Raw genomic sequence first — 23,875 nt, forward strand, 5'->3', positions numbered from 1 at the left:
TAGCGGTCTCTCCTGGGGTCAGGCTTGGGTTTTCCCTGCAGAATATTTGGTGCCAGTCTCTTGGGATACCCCCTTCAGTAGTACCTGCATAAGGCCTTTTCAGGTTACCAGAGCGTGCCAACCCTTGGAAAATTGACCTCTGCAGAACTTGGGCAAGTGTCTGCTGGAAGCCAATCTATCTCTCACAGACAGGGCTCCCTCATCTCAGCGGCTGTGGGGGGCATTTCCTGAACCTTCTGGCTTCATGCAATGAAATGACCAAGCTCCATTCTGCACCTGCCAGCTCACTTCTGCGGACACTCTTGTCAGCCACCCAAAAGGGACCACAGGTAAGAAAGGCACCCCTATGGGCTCATGAAGAGCATGTTGTGCATGCCAGGAGATGGTGGGGTTGGAGCCAAAACGATGCCAGCTGCTTCCTGGGTCCTGTTGACCACAACTCCTCCTCCTGTTCGTTTGTTCAGTCAGTCCATCATGGGCTTAATAAAAATTAGCAGATGTCAATGGTGTTCACTGATTTGGAAGGCAGCAAAGGGTTTGTGGCTGGGGTTGCCTGGAAGATGGCATTAGGGCAATATCTGCCTAATTCAGATGGTAGGGTATTGCATGTACCCTCTGGCATCACAGTCCAACCTTGGAAGGACAATCTGCTGTAACTGGTCAAGTCATTGAGCAGAGCAGATACATGAAGCAGGCATACGCTCCGTCTCCTGAGCACTTCCAAGGGGATGACTCAGGGTGGAAGCAGTATCACGTGCTTTCTTCCAGGGGCTCCTGGCAGACCCATGTAGATTCTCACACTGGAGTGCTGTGGGCTCTGGATGGCAAAGAGGGGTTGCAGGGATCAGAAGCACACTTTCAGGAGGAGGACACAATCTGATGGGTTAGGGCTTTAAAAGCAGCTACAGTAGAAAGATGGACAGGAAAGAGACCAAACTGCTTTGACTTCAAAGGACCCAGGACCCAATGGACCAAGAGAGGCTGCTGTGAGCTTGGGGCTGAGGTGAGGAGTGGTCAACAGTGCTACAAACCTAGAGGGACTGCTGACGTCCCAGCATCTTACCCCACGCCACACTGCTGGCATAAGCTTCTCCAGGCACCCTCACCAAACCCACAGGTCAACTGGCATTGTCACCCACTGCCATCCCTTCTCCCATGTCTGCCAATTCTACCACATAGAGGACCCGAGTCCAGAGCTCTTTGCCTTCTAGAACCCTTTCAAAGGGGACGGGGGGGATGGAAAGTTGCTTCACCTGCTGCCGATTAGCCGGAATGATTTGTCCTTTGGTTGTTAGTGATGAATGCAGTCCCCACAGTGGCCAGCCACAAGGGAGGGGGATTGGAGACTTCTTGCAGGAGTATGCTTTTTGCATGTGTGCATGCTTTTTCGGAGGCCTGGGTCACTTCTTGCTGGATCTTTAACAGATGCAGTCAAGCATATTACCTGTATACTGACAGGGAGAAATTTAATGCACTTGGGGGAAAAGAAATCTTTTTTATTCAATACACTTGGCTAAAGGTGAAACAGACCACAGTCTTGCAATTTTCAGCCGTGATATTGGTTGGAAAAAGGGATTAGGGATGTACACATACAGAATCTTCAAGAACTTCAGAATTAGATGAACCCAGCTTTGGGGTGTGCTGCTTGTCTCTGTGTATCGCACAGCCCTGCACACACCTCAGTTCTCCTGGCAGCTTCGCAATGAAAGTCCCAACACTGGAGTTTATGGAACACAGGCCCATGTGCTGCTCACACAGTCACTCTCCTGACTAGTGCCACTGGTAAGGATTCTGCCACGTATTAGAAGCTGCAGAGCTGGCTTAAATTCTAGCCTTATCACTTTAAACTGTTTGGAGTCAATCAGCCCACTTCCCTGATGGGCCAGCTTTTAGATTTACATAAAAGACCTGATGTAGCTCTTCCTCACACCCTCCTAGGGATGACGTGAGGACCTACTAAGGGCCAAGCTGCAGAAACTCTGTACCAGCCTGAGAAACACCCAAATGCAAGTGTTCAGAAAAAACTTTACAGGCCTCAGCATCAGAGAGATGCTTTCTTTCCCCGAGTTTAGCCAGCCCAGTTTCCTAACATCAAAGCAGCACATCTTCAGGCCTGTGTGCTACTAGGTAGGCACAAGCAATGGGATCGTATGGCTCCTCTCCATTCTAACAAGCAAGCTTCCAGATGGTGGGGAAGTGGAGGTCGTGTTGAAGCCACTGGGTTGCATAGCTAAATTAGGCAGGGAGAGAGGACGAAAGAGAGAAAAAGTACCAGAAGATAACTCTGTGATTGTCGGATATTTGAATGAACAAGGAGAGCAGACAGGAAGCAGAACCTGATCAGCAGAGTGTCCTGGTGCTTGTGAAATGGAGCCTCCTGCAGCAGCCCCAGGATCACAAACTTCCCCTGAGCTCTGCTCATGCACCCACAACCTGAGATGCTTACAGGACCTCTGGGCCTCCACCCCAGTGCTGTGGGGAACGGGGACTAGAAATACTGTCTGATCTCCACTAACTACTAGGGGCTTACAGTAGGAACTGGGGAAGGTATGGAAAGGTGTCAAAAAGCAAACCTTGTGCATGAACTCTACACCAGAGATAACACAGGTGACCTACAAGTACATGGGGAAAGGGGAAGACAGGGGAGGGGGACTAAAGGGACCAAGGGATGCAACCTTATCATGACAGCTTTGTCTGGAAATAAATGAACTCCGCTGCTTCCCATGCCCCCAGTCTGCCTACAACAAACAGGTCGCTGTATCCAACAGTGACAAAGACCCAGACCTCAACAGAAGCTTCTGGATCCCAGGCCAGGGCAAGCATTGTACACACCATATGCTCAATGTGCAGGAGCATGGTAGTGCCCCAGAAGTTCATGGGGAATGCTCTCCCCCAAGGTCACCACCCCCACCCCCGTGCCCTATAGCTCGCTCAATGTTTTATAGCAGCTGTCTTCAGGGAACAATTGGCTTTCTCTCTCTGCTGGGCCAGGAAGGAGCTAGGAACCTGTAAGAAAGTTAGGCAGAAGTGCATAACCCTGGGGTAGGTGTGGGGTGCAGTGTGGCACTCGGGCTGGTAGCATCCAAGGCACGACAGATGAACATGATTTTCTATTCCCAAGGAGTCTTTGAATTTGAACCTTCCAGGGAAGTTGAGGTAGAAAGATCTCCAAGACACACTTTGGAAAAGTCTGTTCATCTTGGTCTGTCCCCAACATTACAACTCACGTAGAACCCTGCCCCCTTTCCTCCTGCTTCCCCTAGCAGGCACAAGCCGCCCCTGCTGGAGGCCACCGGGTCACCCTGACAGTGCCTGGCCCAGCACCTTCCTGAGTGAAAGTGGTCCTGTCTGCTCCCTGCACCCATGCTGGGAGGTAGGCAGGGCAGGGTGCATGTCAACCTGGGCTTACAGACAAGACAAATGCCAGCCAGGCAGAGTGACTCAACTGGGACAAAAAGCCTAACTTTATAAGTTGACCAAAAGAAAAAAAAAAGTTCGCAGAGTCCTGGCCAGTGCTCTTCCCAGGGTAGGGTGGTGGGATGGGTTTAGGAAGAGCTGCAGCCAGAGTGGCGGTGATGTCCAGGGTCACTGGTGCGAGATCCATTAGGGTGGAGTAAAGAACAAGAAGGAGCAGAAGTGGCTCCCTGCCTCACAAGCTGGAGCGCTGAATCCCTCACACACCAGGTGATTTACAGTTCCAAAGCAGATGGACTCACTGGACTCGCATTCTTCTTAAAAAAAAAAAAAGTGCTTAGTATGCAAATAACATAAGACTTACCATCCGTGGTTTTCCGTGCATTTGAGACATCCTCCAACCACCACAACTACCAGTTCCAGAACATTCTCAGTTTTCAAAAAAAAAAAAAAAAACAATCCTGTGCCTATGATCTGTACTGAGGGCCAATGCCACACTCCCAGGGTACCCACACCAGGGAGGCTGGAACAGGGTCCCCCCCACCCCTATGGGGAAACATGGAGGGCTGCTAAAACAAAGACAGCTAAGTCAGATGGTAAACCTTTGAAGGTGATATCTATTATGCCATTGCAGTGGCATGTTTTAAATGGTCACTATACAAAAGAACATGCTAGCTTACAAATGCTGCTTTTCCTGCTCCTTCTGGTGATGGAACATTCGAGTCGTTCCCTGCTGCCTTTAACCTTGTTGACCCCAGGACCCCTTTCTGCATTAGCCGTGTCGTGCTGGCCTGGGACATCCACCTGAAGGTTGAACAAGGTGAGAAGTAGCCACGTGGAAGCCAGCAGCAACAGCCCTGCCCACCAGCTCCTCGAGGCCTTCCTGGGGCAGGAGGCTGAGGTCCAGCCTGTCTGCCTCGCAGGGTCCCAGGAAGCCAGACCCTTCTTCCTTTGAAGCCATGGGCCCCTGCTGTCCAGTCCTTGGCTCCCTGACCCAGCTTGGTGCATGCTGGCTCCTTCTGGTCATGGCAGGTGAGTGTGGTCTGGGAGCCCATCTGGGGAGAGCTCTCCTGCAAGAGGACTCCCTGCTGCTGAAACAGCTGCAGGCTACACCTGGGGTCACTGGCTGGGTGGTGGGTGGTACAGGGAGAAAGCAGAGGGGCAGTTGCAGGTCTTACATTAACCACTGTGTTGCCCTGAGTGTCCTCAAGCTTGAGTTCCTCATCTGTAGGATGCAAACAGTATCACAAGCCTTCCCAGGGCTACCATGAAGACCCAGTGAAAGTTTGAGACCAGCGTCTGGGCAACCAGGGTACCACATACACACACACACACACACACACACACACACACACACACACACACACACACACACAATGGCTCTTGTCTTCCCACTTGCCATCCCAGATAACATGGACATCTTTCTGGACTGGAGAACAGGAGTTCTTAGCTTGCTCAGGCAGCTGAGTCAGAAAGTAGCAAAGCCACACTCAGAGCTTGGTCAAAGCTGACATGAGCGATCCCAGCAGACAACGCTACCAGGCTTTCCTAGCTGAGGAGAATTCACAGGTGCTGGCGGTTTATGAAAAACCTGGGTTAAGGCCCCAAAATAGCAGAGGATTTCCTGGTTAGCGTTCATGCCTACCCTAACCAGCACACAGGGAGAAACACCGCTTGCCTCGGGGCCAGGCTTACAGTAATTCCTGAGAGGCCAGGAGAAAGAGATCTTCCAGCCCATGATTTATTTCCCCAAATGTCTGCAGGACTTGGGGCTGAGCAAAGCCACAGCCAGGAACTCCACTGGAGTATCCCGTGTGAGTGGCAGCTTCCCAACTACCTGTGCCATTACCTGCTGCTTTCCACAGTGTGCATTAGCAGGAAGCTGGAGAGGAAGCAGAGCCAAGACTCAAACCAGGCCTTGGGATTTGAGACGTAGGTGTCTCGAGCAGCACCTCAAAGACTGTCCACACCTGCCCTTCTTATCTGACTTTCTTGTCTCTGAGTCCCACCCACCCCACACTGCACCCCTTGGTTTTGATTTCTTATCTAATATGTATTAGATAAGAATCCTCAGCTGGGTCTGCAGACAGGAGCTGAGTCAGCAGTCCCCCTTGCCAGATGAGCAGACTGAGGCTTTGGGAAGCTGAGTGGTTCTGATGGGGCGGGAGGTGCAGAACAAGCTGAGCACCTGCCCTGGGACCACTAGAGACCCCATTTCTCTCTCCCCGTCCCACAGCGTCAGCCCAGCAAGGTTCCCACAGCCATGCCGAGGACCGTCTCTTCAAACACCTCTTTGGGGGCTACAACCGCTGGGCACGGCCTGTGCCCAACACCTCGGATGTTGTGATCGTGCGCTTCGGGCTTTCCATCGCACAGCTCATCGATGTGGTAGGTCTGCCCCAGCCCTTGCCAACCCCTTTGCAGGGTTCCCGCCTTGCCTCTGCCCTGGCCACAGTATGGTTCCCCCAGTATGGCTACCCCATCTTGGACCTAGAGCTCCCTCCTCCCCTGCAGAGGGCATTAAAGGGAGTTGGATGGGGGAGGGGAAGGAGTCCTAGATACAAACTGAGAGGCTCTAAGCAGCCCATGTGTGACCTGCAAGAACTTGGGTGAGTGGCAGCAGAGATGGCTGGTCTTACGGGGCCATAGAAGAGGGTATCCCAGCCAATCGGGACCTAAAACAGTTCTTGCCACTTGCCCCCTTTGTGGGCTGATTCTGCCATCCTCACTGCTCCTTCTGTCTCTCTCCCTTGCCGGCCAGGATGAAAAGAACCAAATGATGACAACCAATGTCTGGCTGAAGCAGGTGAGGGGGCCCTCCCTGGCTGAGGGGGCCCTCCCTGGCTGAGGGGGCAGTGGGGCAGGAATCTGCTATTGCAGACTCAGGGCTCCTACTAACAGGGCCCTGGGAAGGGCAAGATTCTGGATCCACAGGTGCCCAAGGAGTCCGCTGACATGTCCAGGAGCCAGCAGAGGACGGGGTTCATGGTTGAGCCCAGTTGCCAGGTCTGAGACTGTAGCTTACTGAAGTCAAACCACCTTTTCCCCATTGTAGGCATCTCATAGGCCCTGCCTCTATAGGTTTGTCACCAAAGTCCCCCATGAGGCTTCGTGCTGCTTCTTTTCCAGCTGAAGAGAGTAAGAAGCAGAGTGTAGCCAGGTGGGAAAAGGGGGAGGCCAGCCTGGAACCCTAGAGTCCTTACCCTGAATGCTCACTGGCCCAGCTCTCTGCTAAAATCAACTCCCAGCCTGTGATGGCCCCTGGTTTCTGTAACCAGGAGTTGGGCTGGTTCTTCCTGCTTGGTGTGATTCCATACTTGGTGGTATTTGTCCAGTGCCTGATTTAAGATATGTCACTGGCCCATCTATCAGGGGTGTTTAGAAAGCTCAAGAAGGTTCCAGAATGTTCTGGAAGGCTGGGTCCTCTGGGATCCCTTTCCTAGGCCCTCCAGGGCTTCTCTGCTTGGTCTCTTAACAGCAAGGATTCTGGAGGGAGGGTTCAAAGGGACAGGAAGAGGAAGTCACTGCTTTCTCCCAGCCCATGAATTGTTGATTCTGCTTCAATCTGTTGGCAAAGGCAGCCAGGGGGCCCAGCTGGACTCAAGGGAGGAACCCTCAGTTTGACTTCTTGGAAGAGGCCAAAGCCACACTCTTGTGGCTGTCTTTGAAGTGCCACTCACAGGACTGGACTTGGGCCACAGGCATCCCTTTCCTTTCCTTACCCCTCACTCCTACCCGGCCTTTCCCAAGGCCTCGGTGTGGGGGACCTCCCACCCCACTGCTTCCTGACCTGGGCCATCTCAGGGGCTGCTGGGAAAGCCACAGACACCACAGCATTGAGTAGCATCTTAGGGAGGTGCCTGGCCGGAAGGCAGTGTAGCCCCTACATGGCTTGAAGGCCCCGGGATCACTACTGGGGTGGGAGGGCTCCCAAGAGAAGGCTAGGTTTCACCTGTCTGTTCTTATCCCTTGTACCTGCTCAGGAAGACACTCTGGGGGTTCCTGCATCTGGGGGCTGGGTCTTGCTGTGGGACACTGCCTGACTTGGGGTCTCCTGGAGGCCTCTGGCCAGGCAGCACCCCTGACCCACTGCCCTCCCCATCCCAGGAGTGGAATGACTACAAGCTACGCTGGAACCCTGCTGACTTTGGCAACATCACCTCCCTCCGCGTGCCCTCGGAGATGATCTGGACCCCGGACCTTGTCCTCTACAACAAGTAGGAAGTGGCCTGGGCGCCTGGGACAGTAAGAGCGGGGCTTCCTGCAGCTTCCTTGCCCGTCCCTTCCCTTTTTTTTTTTTTTTTTTTTACATATTTCTTCATTTCCTTCACCTTGTTTTTCAACATTATTCAGTGCCCGCTGTGGCCTGCCCTGTGCCAGCGGGACAAAGATCCGCCAGTGCCCAGGGTGTGGTGTTGCCCTCCAGGCCGGAGTGGTAGAGGTGGCAGTGTTGTGGCAACAGGTAGGGTGCGTCCTCGGGTGCACTGTGGAAATCTGCACAGCCACATGGCATGCGCTCTGCTTTTTAATATGTATTATTAATTCATTCTCGTCTACCGTATGCAAGACGAAGCAGCAGCAGGTGGACAAGGGCTGGGAGAGTGAGGGGCATTAAAATACCCCCCACCCTCTGGTTGGCTCCTAACTGCCCAGAACAGTCAGGGCTCACCCACTAGGATTCGGGAGCAGGAGCTTGGGTTGGAAGCAGAGTCGCCAGGACTTGGACGGGCTCTCTAGTAAGGGATACCAGCATCCCAAGCTGTGGCCTAACCCCATTGTGCCACAGATGCCTTCCCTGTTAAATTTTCTAATTGTATTCAGGACCAAAAAGGACAAGCCTTTCTTTGAGCACGAGGACTAGAAACCCACAGGGGCTGGGAGTTAACCTGCTGGCTGCAGATGCTGGCATCCCACGTGAGCAATGGTTAGAGTCCTGGCTGCACAGCGTGTGGGAAAGCAGCAGCGGTGGATAGCCAAGTGCTCGGGCCCCCACCCCGACGTGGAAGACCAGGATGGAGTTTCCTCTATGCCCCTTGGTCCTGCAGGGGGCAGGGCAGGATAGCATCTCCAACCCCCCACCCCCACCCCTGCCCCCAAGAGTTATTTGAGAGGCAGAGAAAGAGAAAGGAGAGACAACTGATCTGGAGTCACAAACTAGGAACTTCTTCTGGGTCTCCCTTGTGGGTGCAGGGTCCCAAGGCCTTGGACCACCCTCTACTGCTTTTCCAGGCCCCAAGCAGGGAGCTGGATGGGCAGTGGAGCAGCCAGGATATGAGCCAGCACCCATATGGGATGACAGCACTGTAGGCACTGGCCCCAGGATAATACATACATTTTAAAAATTCTTTATTTTTCATGATACAGTTCTTTGGGCTCATGGATTTTCCCTCCCAGGATAATATCTTAGACCTTGCTAAATGTTCCGTCCAGCCCAGTACTCCCCGATTCATCTGACCCTGTTTCAGAAGCACTATTTTCAAACAATAAGAACAATGAGGAACCAGTGAGTATGCCCCACACTGTCCGGTCCTGGGCGGGTCCTGAACCCTTTCAGCGTAGCCCTAGGCAGGTCTAGCTCTGCAGGCACCAGTGTTTGCTATAGCTGCACAGCTCACCCACCCCTGAGATGTCCCCGGCTAGAAGTCAGCACCCAAAAGCACCCCACAAAACCCGGCGGAGGCCAGGAGCGAAGTCTGAGGATAGACAAGATGTGGAGTGTGAGGATCAACAAGAGTTTGGCAAGTGCAGTTGATTACCACATGATGTATCCCTGGACAGGACAAACGCCTAAACCAGACAGACAGACATTCTAAGGGGTCCCTGCACCCAAGTGAACTGCTGAAAGCCACAGGAAAAGGGACATTGTTGTCCCCATAAATGGGTGTATGTCGCCATCTAGTGATGATATACTGTAATGACCAAGATGTCTGGAAATTTGTAATGACATTCCCAAGATGCTACAGAGACCCTGCATTGTTGGGGGGGAACGAGGGGGGCAAAGGCGAGACTCTTTTTTTAATATTCTGCTTTTTTGGACTTTAGGGATTATAGGAAAGGGGTAGCACATTAAATACAGGGTGTGGGTGTGGAATCCACTGTGCCACTTCCCCAGGATATTCAGGAAACCCTGACTTACTAAGCACCATGGTTCAGGGTTCCTTGGGACGCTTCGGATGCCTCATGCCACAGTGCAACTCTAGCCTCACTCACGCCCCAGCACACCCTGTGAGACTTGTGCATTTCCACTTGCTTCTGGTCCCCATGGAACCCTCTGCTGGCTCGCTCTCCATCTGTGTCCCAGCCAGATCCTGCCAGTGTCTTCTACTCCTCCTCCCTTGTGGCTGTACCATGTAACCCATGTAGGGTGCGAAGTGGCTCCAATTGCAGATGTTAGGCCTGTTCTAAGCAAGGAACCAAAAGGGCCACCTGGAAAAGACACGGTCCCCGCCTGCGGGGGCTGGCTCTCTCCCTCATGGAAGGAGCAATGTGTCCACCAATGGTCATACCCCATCACCATGGGAGAAACGGGCAAACTCCACCTCCTGCCCCCAGCATGATTCCAGACACGCAAGTGCTGTAAATACATGTGTGGTCTGTATGGCAGGTACTTGTTACATGTATGCTCCATTTGAGACGCAAACTACATACACGATCCACACGGCAGTCACACATTACAAGTATGATTGGTTTGACGAATATTATGTATATGATTTGTGTGACAGTTGAACAGATGTGATCTATGAAGAATCACGATGCTGAGAGTAGTTTAAAGCTTCCTGGCACTTGCTCAGTTCTCCAAGCTCCTGCCTTTGGAATGACAACGACGCTGTTTGGCAAGAGAACTCAGGCAGCCAGAATATTGGTGTCTGGGGTGGTTGCACCGTGGGAGTCCCCCTGCTGCCAGCTCTCTCTATGGGGCTGTTGGGGTGCAGGATCCCCACCCCTCACCAGTTCCTCTCCTCCCTTCTCTCCCCAGCGCAGATGGGGAGTTTGCAGTGACACACATGACCAAAGCCCATCTCCGCTTCACGGGCACCGTGCACTGGGTGCCCCCGGCCATCTACAAGAGCTCCTGTAGCATCGATGTCACCTTCTTCCCCTTCGACCAGCAGAACTGCAAGATGAAATTTGGCTCCTGGACCTACGACAAGGCCAAGATCGACCTGGAGCAGATGGAGCAGATGGTGGACCTGAAGGACTACTGGGAGAGCGGCGAGTGGGTTATCATCAACGCCACAGGCACCTACCACAGCAAGAAGTACGACTGCTGTGCCGAGATCTACCCAGACGTGACCTTCTACTTTGTCATCCGCCGCCTGCCGCTCTTCTACACCATCAACCTCATCATCCCCTGCCTGCTCATCTCTTGCCTCACCGTGCTCGTCTTCTACCTGCCCTCCGACTGCGGCGAGAAGATCACCCTCTGCATCTCCGTGCTGCTCTCACTCACCGTGTTCCTGCTTCTCATCACGGAGATCATCCCGTCCACCTCGCTCGTCATCCCGCTCATCGGCGAGTACCTGCTCTTCACCATGATCTTCGTCACCCTGTCTATCGTCATCACCGTCTTTGTCCTCAATGTGCACCACCGCTCCCCGGGCACCCACAACATGCCCCGCTGGGTGCGAGGGGTCCTGCTGGGTTGTGTGCCCCGCTGGCTGCTCATGAACCGGCCCCTGGCACCTTTGGGGTCCCACAACCCCACAGGCCCCAAACTCAGCCCCGTGTATCACTGGCTGGAGACCAATGTAGATGCCGAGCAGGAGGAAGAGGAGCGGAGATGGGTGTGTGCGGGTTGCTCAGCTCCCACTCTGGGAGCTTACGATGGCCATAGGGGCTTGCAGCGAGGGGCTCTGGCGCCCAAGACTGTATCCCAAGAGTATGAGATACTGCTGTCCCCTCGCCTGCGCAAGGCCCTGGAAGGCGTGCACTACATCGCGGATCACCTGCGGTCTGAAGATGCTGACTCCTCGGTGTGTAGGGAGTGGGTTAAGGGGCTTCTTCTTCTGAGTCACTCTACCAGCTTGGGCAGGGTTCCCATCCCAACTTGGGGTGCAGGTGTAGGCCAACCCAACCTTATCTCTTGAGGGTCTACCTTCCCTAGCCAGCGCTCTTGATGCAGTCTGGCACTAATAATGAGAATGTGTAGTTGAATGTTCTTAGGGCATGTATAAGCAGGTGGCAGAATTCTTTGGGGGTCAAGAAGGCCTCTCAGCCTAGTGGGCAGCCAGTGAGCCAGAGAGGTGGTGAACTTGACCATTTCTGCCCTTTAGTTCATAGGGGTGGGGGTGATGCAGGGGAGGCCAAGAAGGTATGTGGTTGGCCCACCAAGTCCAGCAGCCCCTTGTCCTGGATGACCTCTTCTCACTCCTGGTAAGCTGTGCTTACTTTGTAAGCTTCATTATTCACCCACAAGCCCCAAAGCCTCTTGGCTAGACCAGGCAGGCCCTCCTCTGCAGCTCTGGATGACTGCAGGGTTCAGAATCAGAACTGATCAGTCTAGGCTAGATGAAAGGCCGGAGGAGCCTGCTGTGTGGCCTTGTAGGGAAGAACAGTAGTTGTTAACGAAGCCAGGGGGCTGCTGGGATCTGGGCACCATAGCCCCTCCACCTGGGCTCTGAGCCTGGATTCCACACAGTCCTCCCTCTCTTGCCTGTCTTGGGCTCCTGCTGTCATCTCCTGCATTTCCTGCAGGTGGAATGAGTGGCAAGCCTGCAGGCATCTGTAACTGTTGGGCTGCCTGGAAGTCACTGCACCTCCTGCTTATACCCCAGAGTCCATGGCCCGGGACATCCCAGGCCCTCCAATCCCCTTCTCCTGAGGGTTTATGGAAAGGCTCTTGGCTGCCAGGAGGGTGTACAGGATAGAACAGGAGCCCCAAGGGAGGGTTGTTCAGTCCCCACTGGAACTCTGCCTTGCTACCCATTCATCTGATGTTAGCATCCCAGGTCTTGTTGGAACAGTGGCCACTGCACCTCCTGCCCATCTTTACAGGGGTTGTATATGCATGGGATGCTTCCCCTCCCTGAGGCCTGGCCTCTCATGCCATGCCCCTTCCTACCTGCAGGTGAAGGAAGACTGGAAGTATGTCGCCATGGTCATTGATAGGATATTCCTTTGGTTGTTTATTATCGTGTGTTTCCTGGGCACCATTGGACTTTTTCTTCCCCCATTCTTGGCTGGCATGATCTGATTCTGCGTCCCTGCTATGGGCTCCCTGGTGGCCCTGCCAAGCAGCTGCTGACCATCTTTACCTCCGCCATGCCCTTTGGAGCCAACGCCATCTGTCTGCAGGTGCCTCTCTGCAGAACCCTCATCTAGCCTCATCGTTGAATACTTCTTGGGACGAGTGACCTTGACGTTTCTGTCCTGAGCTGTGAGAGAGCCTGCTGGACACCAAGCCCTGCCTTGGTGTGCCCAGGAGCAGCCCAGGTGAAGTGCTGGCTCTGCAGCAGGTGAGAGGGTGGCAGTGGTGAGGTCAGAGTGTGTGGAGGCTCAGTACATATGCTAAGAGGGAGAAGGACAGGGCGAGTGGGAAGGGACCTCAGAGGAAGGATGCAGGAGGCAGGGGGAGGCAGGGGGAGAGGGCTTCCGTGTGGGAGACAGAGGGAGGAAGCTGGCCAGGCAAGTTGGGCTGACCTTAGGCCAGGCTCAGAAGAAAGTACAGAGTCTGTTGGCAGGGTTTGGAGCTGTGTGACCACAGCAGGCTGATGAGGCTCTTCAGAGACAGGGTGGCGGGTGGGAGGTGGGAGAGTGGGGCAGGAGATTGGGCCTGCAGTGGGGTTCAGAGAGGGTCCTTTCGTCAGATGGGGGAGTTATTGGGGCCAGTCCTCCCACCTGGAAGCACCCTGGAGCTCCTGGGCTCCACCTAAGCTTTCTGCTTCCTCTTCCTGGCAGCACAAGGGTTCAGCACTGACCAGCCCCCAAGAGATTGGGCAGAGCTGAGCAACACCGCCCACATGGGCACCATCTGTCCCTAAACTGCAGTGGAGCTTGTTTGGTGCCCTCTTTTTGCTCTCTCCCTCTGGGGAACCTGGAGCACAGGGCTCTTCAGGCCAAGGCAGGAGGCTTCAGGCTCCCTTCCAGGTTGAACTCCCCAAACACAAGCCTTTGTTTCCATCCCCAGCACCTGTCACAGCCCCTGCCAGGGAGTAGTGTCAGCACTCTGGATGTTTGGTCCGAGTGGTTGAGAGCAGCAAACCAGATTGCTTGCTCGGCCCCCAAGATGGCTATGAAAAAAACCCAAAACACAGGCCCTTTCCCTCCAGCTGGCCCCCTGCCCTGCCCAGTGCCCTTGGACATCTGGAGCCTGCCCTGGTCTCCTCTGAGCAGCACATTCTTGCACCTGGGAATGGGACATTCTAGGGACCATGGTGACTGTGCATGGGGAATCCAGCCCTGGCTGCACGTCCCAGGGACCAGACCTCCCCAGAGTCCTGCTCAGCCCTGAGGGTGGCCCTGCTGCAGCAGCTGACAGAGGTGGGCCGACTGAGACCTTCTATACTGCAGGTAGACTGTGGTTAATAGGCAAAGCAGAGTGAGATTTTGGTTGCCATTCAACCTTTGGGGTACCCTCCTCCCAAGCCCTTCACAGCCCTCTCCCTGGCCAACCCAGTGGGCACCCTGCTTGCCCCTGAGCACCCAGGCACCCTGCTCCTCCCTCATCATGCCCTTTCATCCTCTGACAACAACCCCTAGCTTCTCTGTGTGCCTCCCTCCCTCCCACCCAAGCCCCCCAGATGCATTCTCCTGGTACAGCGAGGTCTGCTTTTGTTTTCACGTCTCCTGTCAGCCCTGCATGTGAATAAAAGTTTCAGAATCTGCTTTTTACAAAACCAAATCCTCTGGTTTGTTACCAGGTGGCCCTTCCTTACCAGCCTTCCCTCAGTGTCATCAGCATCACCCAAGTCCCTCCTGAGACCCAGCAGAGAGGAGTGTCCTATGACTGTGGTGGGGACTGCCCTGCATCAGGGGGCTCTAGCTGCCCACCCAGGCACACATGACCCCCTCAACTGCCCTGCCAGGCTGGACACCAGCATCTGTCAGCCCTCACCCCGCACGCTCCTTGAATGCAGTCGATTTCTTCCAAGGTTGTGGCTCAAGGTCAACATCCTCCCGCAAAGGGTAGATCAGACAAACCAACCAGACCACAAAGCAAATGGTACAATTTTAATTCAACCACAGTCAGATAGAAAGAAGATAAAAGTGTTTTACACAAACACGCAGAAAGGATGGGGCAGATGAGAAGAGGGGTGTAGGAAAAGGGAAGGGGGAGGAGGGGGAGAGACAGGTGGCGGAGGGAGAGAGCGGCCCGCACAGTCCTGTTCTGGTCTCCACCTCTCACTTCCTCCTGACACTTGGTCTGTTGACAACACAGCATCCTGTGCCCAGATTTCCAATTAGCTTGGTCCTGGCCTCTGTCCCAGGTCCTCCCTCAGGGGGGCACACGGCTGTCAGTCCAGGCTAAGCTCGCATTAAATAAATTCAATATACACTGTACAAGAAAGCCAGGCCCCTCCCTGATCTTGTCTTCACTCCACCTCTGAAATGAATCCCCTGCCTGAATCCTCTGTGCATCAGGGGACCTCAGAGGGATGAAGACGAATGAGGATCAACAGCTTGTTTCTGATGGACCTGTCATGGCCATGCATGATGCCATCTCAGCTGCTGGGGACCCCTGTCAAGCTCCAGCATTTGGGCTGGGGTGTGAAGCCAGTGGGCCGGGTGGCAGCCCCAGCCCCTTGGAGACAACTGTGTCACCTCTGCCCTGGGTGTCCATTCCCAAAGTCCCCTTTGTCCAGCTGCGGCCTGAGCAGCACGGTCTGGGGTAGAAGTGGGGAGGGGAGGTCGTGCAAAGTGGCAAGGGAAGGACTCCCCTCGGCCTTGGGGCAAGGCAGGGAGGGACACAATAGGCAGGGGGCAGAGCACGAGGGCAGGTGACCCCACTCTCAGTCACTCGCAAGTGGGTGGGCCAGATTGGCCAGAACCTTGGCCTGGTCCACAGCGTCGAGCAGGTTCTTGGCATCCACAGCCAGAATGTGGGAAGCCGTGAGCATCTGCCGCTTGCACTCCTCGCTCAGGGAGGTGACGGCGTTCTGCTGGGCCAGCCGCATCTTGTTGATGAGCTCAGCCAGGTCTTTGTTGAGCAGCTTCTGGGTTCCTTCAATCTGCAGGAAGAGTATGTGGTAGAGGCTGGGGTGCCCAGGTTACTGCCAGATCTCTACCCAGAGGGTGATGCCACACATGCATCTGGCCCCAGGATTGGTCACGGCCATCACAGGTTCCCTGGGGAGCTGAATCCAATGCCCAGTGTTGGATGGAAGCTAGTTTACCAAGGCTCACACTGTAGCCATCACAGGCCCCAGCCCAGCCCAACTCAGCTGAACACACCTTTCCTTTCAAGCGTGATCCTCCCGGCAGGCCCAGAGTTTGAGAGAATGGTTGGGGGAGGGGCAAGAACTTTTATTGTCAAATCAAAGGACCAGGGACAGTGCTTTGTTGGCTGCCACCATATCCCCAGTTCCTTGCACACACCCAATACCCTCCTGGTTGCCATTCACTGGATACTGTCACATGCAAAGAATGAATGAATGAATGAATGAATGACATCTTGAGAGTAAACAGCTCTTGCATCAGACTGGGTTAGTTAGGGCTATGTCCAGGGGAAGCCCCTGCTTTGTTCCATCTGGAGCCACAGGCCTCTCCCTGCCACAGGAGCTGGGTCAGCACACAATACCAGGACTCTCATTTTGGTCTTTAGGGTCAGTTTGTTTTGTATTCACATGTCAAAAATTTGAAGAAGTGATCAACGGAAGGAGCCTCAGAGGCTGTTCTGATGGCACCTTCCCCTTTAACCTTGGTGGTGAGGGTGCCTGGGCAAAGGACAAACAGGAACAGGGTGGAGGAGGGCCTGCCCTCCCTGGCCAGTCCTCACCTGGGGAGAATTCTTTGCAATTGCCTGAGACCTGCACCAGCAAATTTGTCCTGAAAGCTGTCCAGGTCCCAGTGTCATCTCAGCCTGCTGGTGATATCTGCTTGGATCTGCTCTGCAAAGCCATTTGCTGGGGACCCAGAGGCCAGAAAGAAGGCTGCCCAGGGACCCCCATGAGCCTCCAGTCAGGAGGACAGGTGGTGGGTGAAGGGAAGGGACGGCTGACAGCTCTGTCTGGGATGAGGATACTCACCTCTGTCCGAGAGGATGAGGGTAAGGAGGGCAGGAGGTCGTCCACACTCCCGATGAGCTTCCGCAGGGTCAGCCCCACGTTCTGGGGAGAGGAAGAAGCAGGTGGCTGTCACCACTTCCTTTCTGGGAAAGCCACATTTCCCTTGCAAGGAGCTCTCCAGGGTGCTGCTTGTCCTGTGTGGCTGCTTTTGGCCACCTCAGCTCTGGAGACCTTGGCAGCCAGCCAGCAGGGCCGTGTAGCCCTGCCTCCCTTCAAGGATTGGGATGCACCATCCCTGTCTTCCCATCCTTTCCCCGGCCCCTGGCTCTCACCTTCACCACTACCACATAGCCCTCGGGGGGCAGCTGGCAGAGCTCATTCTTGAGTTCCAACACAGCCCGTACCAGCTCCATGACGTTGAGGTACACCAGGTCGTCAGTGCGGTCCAGGTTGGCCGTGGGCTGGATGGACTGAAGGGAGAAGCAGACGGCCAGGAGGGGCAAAGGCATGAGTTACGGCAATGCTATAAAAGTTGCCGTTCTTTCCTTAGGCAGGCATTGCTGGTGCCAAGGCAGCCACTGGCACAGCTGGAAATGACTCTTCCCCTGGAGTAACGGGGCCCCGGTCAGGAATGCATCTCGCCTCCTGCCTGCAGGGTAGATGCTGTCTGCTTGGGGTGCTCTGACAAAATGCTGCAAGTGCCCTCACACTGCTCCAATGGAACTACGTGCTGGGCATGGGAGACCGTGTAATCCCAGAGGGGAGTAAAGATTGGGAACTACTACTGCTCCAGAGCAAATGACACCTGTACCCACCCAGGCTACTACAGGGTCAATGGGGAAGCTGGAATCTATGAGGAGGGGTTCCAGAGAGGAAGGGTCCACATCTCCTGGCCCCAGGGCTGGACTAGGAAAGGAGAGGACACAGGACACTGGCTGTTTGCTTAGTGTTTTCATGTAATGGCTGTGTGGACTTATCCTCCCTCTCTCGGCCCCAGCTAAATGATAAGGAGACAGGACTGATGTCTCTGAGGTCTTCCCAGGGCATGGTCCTCAGTCTCATGGACAACTGAATTCAAGCTGTGGCTAGCTTTGGAAGAGCCAACACTTACGTGTGCGCCGAGCCGCGGTGGCTTCTGAGGGGGCCCTGTGAACTCCGCTGCAAGGGAAGGAAGTGAGTGGGAGGGGGTCGTTCTCAGCAGCACCACCCTCCCCTTCAGCCCCTTGGACAACTGAGCCAGGAGTCCCCAAGGGAAATGACACTCAAATTCCAGGAGGATGGCTGGGAAAATGACCTTCCAGTCTTCTGGCTTTCCCACAGTAGGGGAAAGAAACTGATGTCTGTCTCATAGAAAAAAGAAAACCAATGATAGCAGAGACAGAGTGACAGCAGATGTGCCAGCTCTGGTTTGCACTTTCATCCCTGGGGCACTCCAGGCCCCAAGAAACAGTAGTACTCCAGCCTTGACCATCCCATCCCGGTGGGAGAATCCTGGCTCGGGGAAGGCAGTGGCATCTCTAGGTGTCTCTAACATCTTCTGACCTGGTGTGGCTGGACCAGGGAACGCTCGCTGAGGGTTCCCCTGGAGTGTGTGCAGCTCCAGGAAGTAGAACAGTAGCAGAGCTATGACACTCCTCAGTGTGCCCAGCACTAACACACACACACACACACACACACACTGCAGAGGGCTGGAAGAGGGAATCTCAGTGAAAGGCCTACTAGGCTGGGCCCACCCTCGCAGGTACTGCTCAAGTGCGCCGCCTGCTGGCTGGCAGCTCCTTTGCACTCCCTGGTCCTTAGTTTTTTTCATGTCATTCTATTTCCTTAAAACAAGAGGTCGAACTCAGAAGAATCTCTGGAGGCAGCCAGGGTGCCTGGGCTTGCATCTGAGTCCTGCCAGTCATCAGCCGTGTGATTCTGGGCAAGCTACTCAACCACTCGGGTCTACAGGTCCACTCTGTAGATGGTGGAGACACAGGTTGAGTACCCCTTATCTAGAATTCTTGGGCCCAGTAGTGTGTTTCAGGGTTCCGTTCTGGGGCTGCATGAGTACTGGAATATTTGCATCTACATAATAAGATTGCTCAGAGGGAAGACCCAAGTCTAAACACAAAATTCACTTCTGTTTCCCCACATATTTTGCACACAGGGTTTGAGTGTAATTACATCCCACTTCACTAATTTTCTGCATGAAACGGAGTTTCATGGTGTGGGATTTTCCTCTTGTTGCTGGCATGTTCTGTTGCTCATAAAGTTTCAGATTTTGGAGCATTTTAGACTTCAGATTTTCAGATTTGGGATACTCAACCTGTAAGGAAAAGATGTATTTGTCTTATAGAGTGGCCGTGAGACTGAGTTAATGTGTGAGTGACTCAGGCCTGTACCTGGCTTGCGTGGAGTTCTCGGTGATGGGTCTCTGTGATCAGCTTCATGACAGTTATCACCCACAGCCTCATCCCCAGCTCTCTGCTCCCCACTGGCTCTTCCCTTCTGGGGAGAACCCTGAGGAGCACACCTCTCTTCCTTCTCTGGGCTTGGGGGAGGTGCATAAAGGTGGGAAACACACACAGAAAGAGAGAATGTTCAGCTCCTCCAACCACACGCAAGAGGAGCTGAACTGAAGATGTGGGCAGCTGAGAAAGGGACGAGGGAGGCCACCAAGCTGGATCAGAGCTCCAGGGCTGGGAGAGGCCTTGGGGGTGGTGGGGGTGGGGGGAGGAGCTCTCGAGACCGAAGCTAAGCCTCTCTGCACACGTTTCCTCAGGCTGTGGGCCTCAAGGGGCTGCTCTCTGCACTGGGCAGGGAGTGAGGACCAGGGCCCAAACTAAGACGTTAGGCAGACACTGCCCCGCAGAGGAAGGGCAGATGCACTTACTGTAACCGGCCTCCTTCTCTGGGGTCTAGAAAGAAGGGAAAAGAGAGAACATCATATAGGTGGCTCTGGGGAGACCCACTTCCTTCCCCTTTCTGTACTCCACCCTCTCCTTTGATTATAGTCATTGGGGAGGACAACTGGGAGCCTTTTGGGAGGTCAAGGCAGGGCTTACAGGTGTGGGATGCAGGAAAATTGAGGAAAATAACCATGTGGAGACTATAGGGAGACCTGCTCCAAAGACAGGAAGCAGCCTGGAGGCTGGAGGAGGTGAATGAGGGCACCCATGGTACACAAGGCCTCCCCAGACCCTGGGTGAAGGGAAGAGACTTCCCCTGGGGACTTACCAGTGGGGACTTGTCATTCATGTAGACCATAGGGTCCTGCAGAGGAGCAAAGCAAAGCAGAGGAGTGAGGAATTTGGAAGTGAAAGCACTCAGAATGCCTGGGGGCACTGGCACAGACATACCGCGTGTGTTTGAACCCTTACGAGGACAGCACATGGGTGGTTCAGTGGTAGAATTCTCGTCTGAACCCTTACGAGGTAAAGGCAGGATGTAGCCCCTCATCTGCCTCCCTTTGCCCAGGGTGTCCTTTCCTGACCTTTATCAAAGATTTCCTTCATCCTAGGGATGACATGGCTGGCCTGTTCGGGCTGAAATCTCTGGATTCCAGAAGCCATTGCTTCTCCACTTACAATGTGACTTTACACCCCCTGACCCCAGACCAACTAGAGCCCCCCGGACATTCACAAATTCCCTAAAGAGCTTGGCATCACTGAGCAACAAAAGGAAGATCATGAACACCACTGGCCAACCAGGAACTTGGACATGAGCTGAACACATACCACTCAGCCTGAGCTTATGAGAACCTTCCTGCTAACTCCTTGGGAGCCCTGGAAAACTAGGCAATAACGCCCAGTTCCTGCTGCTGCGCTGTGCTGTAGTGACCACACCAATTTTTGCATGTCATGCAAGAGGACTTAAATTTGGAAATTACATAGGAACACTACAAAGTGGTGTGGGAGGTTGGTTGGCAACGGCACTGGCTCACCAAGGACTTCTCCTCCTGCCTCAGCCACTGGTAGTCTTCTGCCATCTGCTTCTGCTGCTTGTCCAGGATCTGCTTCATCTTCATCTTCTCTGCCTCCCATAGCTGCTGGGCCTCTTCTCGGCTGCTGGGTCGGATGAAGTCCTCCTCCTGCAAGGACAGCAGAGAGAGGGGGAAGGGACCCAGTGAGCCCGGTCCCTGGACTCGGAAAGAGATGTCTCCCATTTGAGTCTCCTGGGAGTCACCAACTTGGCCTTACCCCCTGACTGCTTCTGGCAGGGTTACTCTTGGACCCATAGCCCTCCATGCAGACAGCCATCATTGATTGTCAGCTGCATGCCCATGTTTCATGCTTGTGTGGCAGTGGGATGCCAGACCCAAGAAGACACTGTTCAACATTCGTTGTGTCCAAACTATTATGTGATCTGCTATGACATTTCATTTTCAAGTGACTTCCTCCATTATCGTCTCAGTGACATTTGTGATCGTGGCTGGCCATTTTAGTTTTAGAAATTCCAAACCAGTTATCTGGTGCCTGTCTCCACTCAAATGCCATGGCACCGGGTCTGGAAGCTCTGGAGCACAGTTCCCTGGTATGAGGTTCCACAAGGCTGTCCCTGGATGAGCAGGACCCGAGAGTGAGCCACAGCATGCAGCACCCATCATGACCATACCTTTCTGTTCAGACATGCTGTCTTATGGTATTAGTTTGGGTTATTTAGCCAATGGTAAAAGAGGCACATGAGCTAAGACACAAGATGAAGAACAAAAACATTTTTTTAAATACAACCCTACAGATATATGATAAATGCAACCCTCCCTTGTTCTATTCATCTAATCCTTGAATTTACTCACTCATGGGGCTCTGCACCTATCAAGTTTGTCTACATGTTCTGAGGCAGAAGGACTGCATGTTTTTCTATTTTCCCGTCAATCTTCCCTAGAAGTCCTTTGTGTAATTATCTGCCTAGTCCCTCCAAACTATTTTGCTTTTTTTCCCTGCTGTACATAATCACTTTAGTCTCTGAGTAAAGGAAGAAGAGTGTTACTAGCACCTTTTTAAAAAATTAATTAATGTATTTGCAAAACAGAGTGACAGAGACACAGAGAGAGTGAGATGTCTTCCATCCATTGATTCAGTCCCCGAAATGGTCACAGTAGCTGGGGCTGAGCTCAATGGAATACAGGAGTAAGGAACCATTTGATCTTCCATGTGGAAGGCAGGGACTCCAGTACTCCAGCTATTATCTGCTGCTTCCTAGGCAAAATAGTAGGGGTGTGGATAGGAAGTAGAGCCGCCAGGACTTGGTCCAGAACACTCCTGTGTGGGACGCAGGCACCCCAAGCACCAGCTCGATGTGCTGTGTCACACCTACCCCTGTTGGCACCTCTTCACTGCACAAAGCCAAGAGCTCGCCTTCGCCAGGGTCACACTCCTACTCTGATGTCCCAGACAGAAGGACTTTCGATTCCTTTTTCCTTGAAGTGGCCAGTTTATATACAAGCCACTTGTAGAAAATGTTAACAATTATGTCTTCTTACTTCTAGCAAGCCCTAATCCTTGTCAAGCCTTTTTTCAAAGAGTTTCCCCACTAAAGCCTATAAAACACACTTTAAAAAATAGTGGAATACAGGAGTAAAAAATAGTTACAACTAGTTTAAAAAAATAGTTCTTTGAGAACTTCAATTACTGATTTTAATTTCTTTTTAAATATTTATTTATTTTTATTACAAAGTCAGATATATAGAGAGGAGGAGAGACAGAGAGGAAGATCTTCCATGTGCTGGTTCACCCCCCAAGTGGCTACAACAGCTAGAGCTGAGCCAATCTGAAGCCAGGAGACAGGAACCTCCTCTGGGTCTCCCACACGGGTGCAGGATCCCAAAGCATTGGGCCGTCCTCGACTGCTTTCCCAGGCCACAAGCAGGGAGCTGGATGGGAAGTGGAGCTGCCAGGATTAGAACCGGCACCCATATGGGATCCTGGTGTGTTCAAGTCGAGAATTTCAGCCACTAGGCCACGCCACCGGGCTCTGATTTTAATTTCTAACAATATTTTTCCCTATCAGTTAGACCTCTTGCCAAAATAATCTTTGCTCATTAATATATTCAGCAACTACTTATTTAGAAAATACTACGCAGCAGTTATGGAGCGGGGCACTAGGAGGACACTGATTTTAAAGTGTATAATGTCCCTGTCCTCATAGGGCTAATGAAACAACGCTTAACCAGGGCTTCTCTACTTCTGTACTATCAGCAACTGAGGCCAAAAAGCATTTTTTTAAAGAAATGTTTATTTCTCTGAAAGGCTCGGAGACAGAGATGGAGGTATAGGAAAAGAGAGTATGTGTGAGAGAGAGATAGAGAGAGAGAGGGAGGAGAAAGAGGAAAGTGCATAGAGATCTTTTATTCTTTGGTTCATTGGCTAAAATAGTTGAGGCTGGGTCAGGCCAAATCTCAATATGAGTCTCCCCTATGGCAGAGACTCAAGTTGTTGAACCACTACTGGCTATTTCCCATGACATGAATTTACAGGAAGCTACAATATGAAGCAGAGTAAAACTCAAACCCAGGCACTCTGATATCTGATGTGGGTGTCTCAAGTGTTGGATTAATGGCAGTGGCAAATATCTGGTTGGTCACAAAAATGCCTCCAAGACATTGCCAGCCATCTCTTTAGAGGCAAAATCACCTGAATTGAGAGCCACTAAGCTAGATATTTTGAAAAAAAAATCTAGAATGTAAATGTCTTCTATGATGATAGAATTGATAAAATAAGATTTATTTCATAGAGGCCAATCATCCAAAGTGAGGGAATTTTAAGGCAATAAATAACTCCAGCAAAACACCAACACCTGAAAACATTGCATTACGGCTGTCCCCAGCAATTAGCAAACAGTGACAACCAGGTACCTTAGTCAAAAGTTTTAACTATAGAGTTAGGAAGTTACAGATGCAATAATTAAAAAAAAAAAAGCACTGGCAGAATGGGTTACAGGTCAAAACATTGTCAGTTCTGTAAATGCCAAGAGATTTCCATCATTATAATGCTTGGCCCTACCACATGATTTAATGTGAATATATTTGAGAACTTATTCTAATGTCTTTCAGTTTCATAATAAAACTCAAGCAGAAAATAAAAACTTTTTAAAAAAACCAATTAGTTTTTTTAGGGAGGATTGAATTGCATTCAGGGACTTGACAGGGACACCATTGATTTCATTATGCTGTTAGAAGACACCCTGAGCTGTTTTAAAATGATTCTCATAAAGCTAGAATATCTTCCATGTCTAGATTACAGCTCCTTCGGCCAGCCTTATTTCGACCTCCACAGGTTCCCGCCTTCTTCTAGCCAATAGTTTCTCTACTTGTCCTG

The 23,875-nt window shown here is 52.6% G+C and overlaps 2 protein-coding genes across 4 annotated transcripts in view; one reads left to right on the forward strand and one right to left on the reverse strand.

The window, feature by feature from the left end:
- Positions 1–4,373: 4,373 nt before the first annotated feature.
- On the forward strand, positions 4,374–12,607 carry CHRNA2 (cholinergic receptor nicotinic alpha 2 subunit). Its single transcript, XM_040966440.1, is given in 7 exon segments — positions 4,374–4,446; positions 5,583–5,606; positions 5,609–5,802; positions 6,176–6,220; positions 7,522–7,631; positions 10,391–11,387; positions 12,482–12,607. Coding segments are annotated over 7 exon segments (1,569 nt in total).
- A 1,961-nt stretch (positions 12,608–14,568) lies between these two features.
- PTK2B (protein tyrosine kinase 2 beta) overlaps positions 14,569–23,875 on the reverse strand; it is a 114,515-nt gene continuing 105,208 nt past the window's right edge. For all 3 annotated transcript variants that reach the window (XM_040966437.1, XM_040966439.1, XM_040966438.1), the window contains 7 exons: positions 20,503–20,649; positions 19,797–19,832; positions 19,453–19,477; positions 17,689–17,735; positions 16,910–17,047; positions 16,599–16,679; positions 14,569–15,581 (listed from right to left, as the gene is read on the reverse strand). In XM_040966437.1, the coding sequence (XP_040822371.1) occupies positions 15,363–15,581; positions 16,599–16,679; positions 16,910–17,047; positions 17,689–17,735; positions 19,453–19,477; positions 19,797–19,832; positions 20,503–20,649 (693 nt within the window). In that variant the 3' untranslated portion in view covers positions 14,569–15,362. The remainder of the gene's footprint in view (positions 15,582–16,598; positions 16,680–16,909; positions 17,048–17,688; positions 17,736–19,452; positions 19,478–19,796; positions 19,833–20,502; positions 20,650–23,875) is intronic.

This window comes from Ochotona curzoniae, unplaced genomic scaffold (genome assembly GCF_017591425.1).
Source record: "Ochotona curzoniae isolate NIBS_2020 unplaced genomic scaffold, NIBS_Ocur_1.0 scaffold_4505, whole genome shotgun sequence".
Lineage (NCBI taxonomy): Eukaryota > Metazoa > Chordata > Mammalia > Lagomorpha > Ochotonidae > Ochotona > Ochotona curzoniae.